The 8,119-nt window shown below is 40.4% G+C and overlaps 1 protein-coding gene across 2 annotated transcripts in view; it reads left to right on the forward strand.

Annotated features, from left to right (window-relative positions):
* The first annotated feature begins 2,338 nt into the window (after window positions 1-2,338).
* Window positions 2,339-8,119, forward strand: part of pih1d1 (PIH1 domain containing 1) — a 10,817-nt gene continuing 5,036 nt past the window's right edge. Inside the window, exons 1-4 of one of the 2 annotated variants that reach the window (XM_079367266.1) lie at window positions 2,339-2,565; window positions 3,397-3,479; window positions 3,961-4,015; window positions 4,130-4,318. In XM_079367266.1, the coding sequence (XP_079223392.1) occupies window positions 3,399-3,479; window positions 3,961-4,015; window positions 4,130-4,318 (325 nt within the window). In that variant the 5' untranslated portion in view covers window positions 2,339-2,565; window positions 3,397-3,398. Of the gene's footprint in view, window positions 2,566-2,706; window positions 3,022-3,396; window positions 3,480-3,960; window positions 4,016-4,129; window positions 4,319-8,119 lie in introns of those variants that run through there. The other variant, XM_079367267.1, reaches the window with a different exon arrangement.

Genomic DNA, 8,119 nt, shown 5'->3' on the forward strand with positions numbered 1-8,119 from the left:
TGAATTTGTGTGTTATCATTTTATGTTGACAGTTTTCAATAGGGCACCCCATGTGAAACATGATGCTTCAGCTCTGTTAGCAGCTGTGTCTCTGTCTGGCTGACAGCTATATCAGCCTCCTTTGCAGCTCAATGCTCAGGATGTCATGTAGGCATATGTATTACCTTTAACATTGAGCTTACTGGACATTGTTGATAACAGCATGAAAATTGTTCAATGAAAAAACATAGAACAACGTAGACAACGATGTAAGTGCTAATTTAACAGCAAAATAAAGAGACTGGGACCAACTACTGTGTTAATGTGATACACTTTTTACATTTGCTCCCCTCGAGCTGAGCTAAAATGATATATCAGTAAAATGAACACATTTCCCATTAATTCAGGATGTTTCCTAGCTATGGAAATGATTCCCAAACTATTGTTGGACTAGCAACAGAATCATGGGAATTGGTCAAATAAGCTTTTTTTTTTTTTACGTTTGAAAATGATCAAAAGTAGGCTAAAATCAAATACAACATCATTAATTCAAAATGTTTTAATTAACAATTACAGTGTGGGGGTCATAACAGTTAGTGTCTGGGCAATCAGAACCAGCTTGTACACAGTCTTGGCGTCAAATAAGCATTTTTTAACAATGAAAGCGTTCCAAAGTAGGCTACTGTAAATGAAATGCAACATAATGACTCAAAATGTATTTATTAACCTTTACAGTGTGGGTATCAGAACAAATGGTGTCTAGGGATCAGCATGAAGGGCGATCAACACCATCTAATAGCCTACACAGCCTCTGGGTCAGAACATGGACGCATAGTCAGAACCAGCTTGTACAGTATTTGGCCCAGAACATAGGACCATCAGAACCTGTTAGCCTTGGACTCAACAGACAGACGAGACCCACCTGGATAACATAAGCCGCATACTCTGCAGACAGACAATGTCTCACTTTACCCCGTAGCATTTGTCTCACTTTACCTGATAGCCACTTTTTTTTTAGAAAGAACAACCTCTCTAGCAATTCAGGCTAATCTTTGACTGGCATCAAGCACATGGCTGTACATGTTGGAAGTTCATCAACTTGTATGATATACGTTTTTCTACTTGAAGCTATTTGCTATGGCGCAACACTTAATAATGTTCTCAGCAAGAACATTTACTTTTACATGTGAAAAACACATTTTTGTGAAGAAAAAAAAAACATACTTATCAGTGCACCAGCCCCAACTTTTTCTAACTGGCAAGTGTGGCATGGGAAGGACTTGAAAATATAATGGTCACACGACCACAACTGTCTTCCGTTGCCTAGATACAGGGGGTGTCCCACATTACCCCGCTCTCCCTATGTGTGAGTGTGTGCTATGGTGTCTCCCTGCCTGTACAGCTGTGAAAATGGATTTCCCCACGGGGACAATAAAACTAACTTATATACACATAAGATAAAGAAATGCACAAAAGTAGATAAGACAGAATACACAATCATTGAATGTTACTGGAGAAAGATGTCCACCAAAAGTTTTGTTACTGTTTGATTTAGATACACTGCCATACAGAATATTCTTATCTTCACACAAGTTAAACAGTAGCCAAAGGCATGCAGACAAACAAACTATTTTTTTGCAGACATCATCTCGTGACAGGAGTAATATGTGGAGAGGAAATGTGTTGCAGTAAATATGCAGTAAATTGCAGTAAATTGGTGGGGCGGCAGTAGCTCAGTCTGTAGGGACTTGGGTTGGGAACCGGAGGGTCGCCGGTTCAAGTCCCAGCACGGACCAAGTCCGGAAACTGGCCTGGTAGCTGGAGAGGTGCCAGTCCACTTCCTGAGCACTGCCAAGGTGCCCCTGAGCAAGGCACCGAACCCCAAAAAACTGCTCTGGGGCGCTCTCTGTGGGCTGCCCCCTCACTCTGAGACCTCTCCATTAATGCAGAGTGAAAACCGAATTTCCCCTCGCGGGATTAATAAAGTATATATAAAAAAAATAATAATATAAAATACTGAAGGGGTAAAACCCTTTAGTGTATCAGTGTGTTTGATTATAAGGCATGGAGGCATGGAGAGCAGAGATGGAAAAAAGTTGTGGAAAACATGAAGATGAAGTAAAAAGTAAAAGGAAAAAAAAGACTGGGAAAAGTGAACAAATTACAACAAAACTAGTCTGAAAGTAAGCATGTTTTTTTTTGCTGTGATAATTTAATGAGCTGCTCATGCAAAGAGGAAGTCTTAAAGAATAGTAGAGAGGATGGGATAGGAAGAGGCTCCGAAAAAACCTATATTTTAAAGCCATTTAAAAATAGAAAAGTTTTTTTTTCCTTATCTTGTTCCTGTTTTAAAAGACACGAGGAGAATTAAGTTTTATTTTCGGTCCAGTAGTTGTCAGTAATGTAACGACGCGAAATCAAAAACCAACGAAGAAGAAGGAGAAGACGGAAGTACGGTTGTGGTAAAATATCATAGACTGTAAAAATACCGTGCATATCAACTGTCTGCATCACTCTGGTGCAGCGGAAAGGTAAACTCATTCTTACCTATTCAGAAGAGAGAAAAAAAGACCAACACCGCAAAAAGTAAAGTGGTTTGATATCGACAGCTGTGCTTTGTTAAATGATATACGCTAAAAGCTATGCTAACACTAGCTATGCAGACCTGTTACCAAGGCAACGAAGTATCCTAGTGTTTCTCTACACTATACAATTTATACTATAATTTATTTTTCACTGTAGAGTCTCAGTCCACCTGTCTGAAATGTATTTCCTATTGTAATTTATGGGTTTAGGTTTTCATTTGAGGAGAACATAACTTCATACAAGACTGAGACTGAAGAGAAGTTAACACTTGTTATGTTAAAGACTTTACAGAAAAGAGCAGGTTAAAGGCCTTTATAATCAAACGTCTTTTGAACAGTGTACCCTTCACTTTCATCATGGGAAACAGTAAAAATAAATAAGTTCCTTCCTGGTGCTGCTTCCTGAGACACGAGTTTCTGTGAGCTGTTGCTCAGAGGTGTTGTTGTTGTTATTATTGTAAGTACAATATGAAACACACCATCATACTTACATCCAAGCTTAGAGCACATTTTAAATGTATTAGAACTTTGGGGTATTAAAGTCACTGTCTTTGCTGTTCCACATGAAGCTGTATATTGCAAGTTTGTGTTGCTTGTAGTTCCCTGTTTATAACAAAGTTGTAGCCTAAATAGTGAATAATATGAGCTTTCAAAAGGGGCTCAAAAAAAGGTCAATATTTTAAATTATAATTTGTGCATATCTGAAAGTAAGCACAGCCATTTCATTGTACATGGATGGTTAATTGATTTCTTGCTTTTGAAAAACAAAAAAAAGTCATTGATTACACTTTGTATGTTGAAGTTGGATTCATTGACTGATTTCTTTCTTCAGCCATGACGACAAACTCCTCCCTCCTCAACTCCGAGCTGGAGTTACAGCAGGAAGAGGAGCTGTACCAACAGCTGCTGTTACAGGTAATACTTATTTTACAGTGAATGAGTTTAATACTGGAGGATATACACATTTAGCTTAATAGTAATCACTGTGACCAATAGTGATAATTCCCAGCTGGGGAAAGGTTAAACACAATGTTTTAACAGACACAGCTTTGCCTTGGTAAAGAAGCTCCATTGAACCCACTGATTTGAGGATTTGACAGCAGGACAGCCTGAAGCACTCCCACGCTTGAAGGAAAGGCATCTCATAGTCTACGGGTTCATGAGTGTAAACATCTGGGTTTGGCCCTAGTTTGACTGCATTAGCAAACAATTTGATCACATCTTTACACGTAACGTAATTTGATCCAGCATCCACTTAGCCAAGCATTACACAGAGACTGTTTATCTTCAACGGCTGGTTTTATGCAAGGACAAGCCTTGCACTTTGACATGTGAAACAACTCCTAATGTGTCTGTAAACTGTTACTAAGCCTAAATAGACTTGTTGTTTATCCAGACAATGGGAAAGATGCAGACTGAAAATCCCTCCAAAGTTATTCGGCCACTTCCTGGTAAGTGTGTCTATAACTGAAGCTGTATCAGACCTTCATGTTTGTGGTACAATTCCTTTTATTGTCAGGATTTTTGGTTGTGTTTTATATGTTTGTCTTTTTCCCTCTCCATAGGCATATGTGTCAAGACTCTGTCAGAGCCAGACAGAATCAAGATATTTGTCAACATCTGTCAGTCACATTCAGTCCCACGACCTCCAGAACTGTCAAGAGAGGAGCTTGTGGAGCTGCTTCAATCTGAAGATCCCAGTTGCTTCAGAGTTCCCATGAGCCTCGGCGAGCCACACACAGAAATAGACAACAGTAAGTGACTGAAGCTAAAGATATATGACTATATTTTATAGTCTAGTTTTGAAATTAAACGATGGGATGACCATTTCTGTCCCAGTGTGATGTTTTACACTGCGTTGTCATGTTGCAGGAAGCACAAGAGGAACAGCGTGTAAACATACAGCAAGAGCTTCTCACACACACACACACACACACACACACACACACACACACACACACACACACACACGGTGCTCTTCTGTCCTGTCAGCTCAGATGTTACACTTCAGCGCATTCCCCTCATCATGACTCTGTTACTACCTCTGGTGTTTGAAGACGCATCAGCTTTCCCCCGCCATTCCACCTGCACGTGTGAAACACTGAAGGCCTAACAGGGATGTGAACGCCCTGCCTTGAACTCTGCCTCACACAATATGCTTGTGCCAATAGACTGAATATATTTTATGACATTCAAGTTCATTCCCAACCATTCTTTCAATTTTCCTTTGAAGATATGTTTTCCCTACAATAGTTTATTGGTAAAAGTTGATCTCCACTAGCTATTCACCCATCGTAAGTAGTGCAAGTTGATGCAGACTCTGAAGGTAATTGGAGAGAGAGGTGCCTTTGTCATATCTGTCCTTCACTGCTTTGATTGTGTTAAGAAACTTTAAATACTGCTGTGTTTAAATTGTTTGGTGTAGCTGGTTGCTGTCGATGTGTGCCTGCGTGTGTGTAACCCATTATTATGTGTTATCTGCACACCCAGAAGCACCTGTTAAAAAGATTTATAGACAAGTGACGGTTTAAGGCAGCGTGCTCTTCCTCAGACAGGTTTGACTGATGTGCAGATCTTGTTCGCTTCTTTTGACCTCCATGTGTTTTTGGATCTAGCCCTTACTTGGGGATGTCTTAGTTTTCATTTCAACCCATTAGTTTCAACCATTTTATACCAAGCCAACATAACATTATACACAAGTATAGAACTTTAGTTTCTCTACTAACAAATATTTTATTAGGGATCCATTCAATTTCAATGTAGCGATTGGATCCTGGTGACTGACTTTGAAAACATATCAACATCACCGAACATTCTTTCTTGATGAGAATTCTTTGGCGATATGTGAACTGCAGACAAAGTTATAAAATGTATGGACTTCCAGATAAGTTTTGTGTCTGATGGCACATTTTTAGGATTGTTGAGTAGGCGAAAGTAATAAAAAGGAGATTGTACTGGAGCAAACATCAAAAGCTCTGCGGTAAGACTTCCTTGTTCAGGCTTGTGGGCTCAATTATTTCTTCTTGGCATGTCACTTCTGGCTGTGGGTGAGATAGCTGCTGGATAGATAATTTTCCACTTGTAAAAGATGATGCAATCGTGCTTTCTGAATCTGACTCTGAACTGAGACTTGTACAGACATGTTCCTCTGTCGTCACTACAGGCTCCAACAACCACCTGCTTGCACCACTGCTAACCCTCAGGCCGGACTGGCGGCATCTTTTTCTTTAAGTCTTTGTCCTGTTTTGTTTTTTGACACAGCTTTTGTATCCATTAAGAAGACCAACATTTCAGATTAAATACTTTAAGTGGACATCCTGTGATATTGTTTTCGCAAGACTAAAACTGGAACTCATCAAACTCATCCAAATCTTTAATGGATCATTTAGTGTCTTGATTGATGCTGTATTTATTTTTAGATTAGGAACAGTAAGAAACACTGAGAATTGTGTTTTCTTTTGGCAGGACAAAGCAGATTTATTTCAATCAGGAGAGACAAGTGATATTAAGAATGAATTTATTACAGTGAAAGTGTGATGGACAAAATGAGATTTGACAGAAAAGTTTGGCGCTTGGACTCTATGGGGTGGAAGATGCGATTTAGTGATGAAGTTCTGCTCTTCATTAGGACAGATCCCCCCCCATGGAGTCCAGACCCTGGTGGTGGAGGACTGATGATTTGATGAGACCTAGTGGGAGAAGAATTGATGGGAGTTAACTCTGCTTCTGAAGATGGCGGTGATAGGGAGGTGGAGGGGCGCACAAAGCCAGCTTGAAAGAACTATGGAAGAAAAACAATCATATTTAAAAGGAGAGCGGAGCGATGATAGGGGAAAACGAATGAGGAACGCTGCGCCATTGGTTATAGGAGGTCCAGTGACAGAACAGCTGATTAACCCACAGACGACCCAAACTGACAGCTCGAGAACGACAGCGGAAATGAAAAGGGTGACTGAGAAACCTGATTGTGGATCACTTAAAGTCTTCCTTACTGAACTTTCGCTAAGCTTCATTTGTAGAACGCGTTTCATCCTCTGAGGCAGTTGAAAGTGCTGAATGGAGTATTATCCCCCCCCAAAAAAGCTGCAATAAAATCAAACAAAGAAGTGGGGAAAAAAATCAAATTCATTGAAATAATTCATACAACGTTTTTTTTTTTTTTTTAAAGTTCAATTAAGAGAGTTAATTATGATAGAGTTTAAAATAATTTAAAAAATAATTTAAAAAGTAGAAATCGTCCAAAAAGTGCTGTTTTGGATTGAGATCTGGTGACTGTGGAGGCCACTTGAGTACAGTGAAGTTATTGTCATGTTCAAGTGTTGAGATGTTTGAGATAATAGGAGCTTTGTGACGTGGCACATTATCCTGCTGAGAGTAGCCATCAGAAGATGCTGTACACTGAGGGTTGGACATGGTCAGATAGGCTGTGGTATTTAAATAATGCTCTATTAGTTCACAGTGAGTGGCTATTTGAGATAGTGTCGCCTTTCTATCAACTCAGACCAGTCTGGCCTTTCTCCTCTGACCTCTGGCATTAACAAGGCATTTTTACCCAGAGAGTTTCCGCTCATTGGGTATTTCTTTGTTTTCAGAACATTCTCCGTAAACCCTTGAGGTGGTTGTGTGTGATATTCGAGTAGATTATCAGAACGCTGAAACGCTCAGACCAGCCCGTCTGGCACTAACAACAATGCCTTGCTCGAAGCCACTTGAATCAATTTTTTTTCCCCATTCTGGCGCTCAGTTTGAACTCTAGGAATTAAGTTGCTGCCATGTTACGGGCTGATAAGATATTTGCAATAACAAGCGGTTGAACAGCTGTACCTAATAAAGTATGTCCAGGAGTGAAATGACAATTTCAGGAGGAATGCCTCGAAAAAATACCAGGGGGCTGGCAGGAGAAAGTCCAAAGTTGTTTTCGCGTATGCTCTCTGAAAATATCTAGATAATTCTCTGAATACTCCCCTGACCTGGATATTCACATATGACACTGTCCCTGTCGGATGGGAGAAAGTAGAGATTGTAGTATACGCGGAAGTTGCTGATGGAGCCACAGAGTCAGCTATACGATGCTATAATGACAGCATTTTCCTTCATATCATTTCACGTAATGCAGCCGTTTAATTATGTGCTGAGGTTGTTGGGGCCATGGGCAGTCAGTCAGTCAGTCAAAGCACCGACTCCAGTCACAATATCAACTTCACTTGCTTTCTCACATCAGCCCAGGGTTTGGCAGGAGAAACTCCAGGTTGAGTCTAAGTGAAAAAACTGTTTACGTCCACACATGCAGCCCACCTCTAAATATCTGAAGTTGTGCAAGCGTGAAAGTGCAAACAGAGTTGACAGCTGCAAATCTGCAAACAAACGTGCATTCTCTGAAGACCCTTTGTGCACAGGAAATGTTAACATCCTGTGAGTAATGGCCCCCTCTGCATTGACGAGTTCACTGGGACTTGAGTTCTGTATGTAGAGCTGCTGCCCTGATGAGCAGGCCAAACTGGAGCCTGGTTTGATCCATGCTTAAATCAGAGCAGCTGTCAGTCTTTGGGGGAAGC

Source organism: Symphodus melops (genome assembly GCF_947650265.1).
Source record: "Symphodus melops genome assembly, chromosome: 17".
Classification (NCBI taxonomy): Eukaryota; Metazoa; Chordata; class Actinopteri; order Labriformes; family Labridae; genus Symphodus; species Symphodus melops.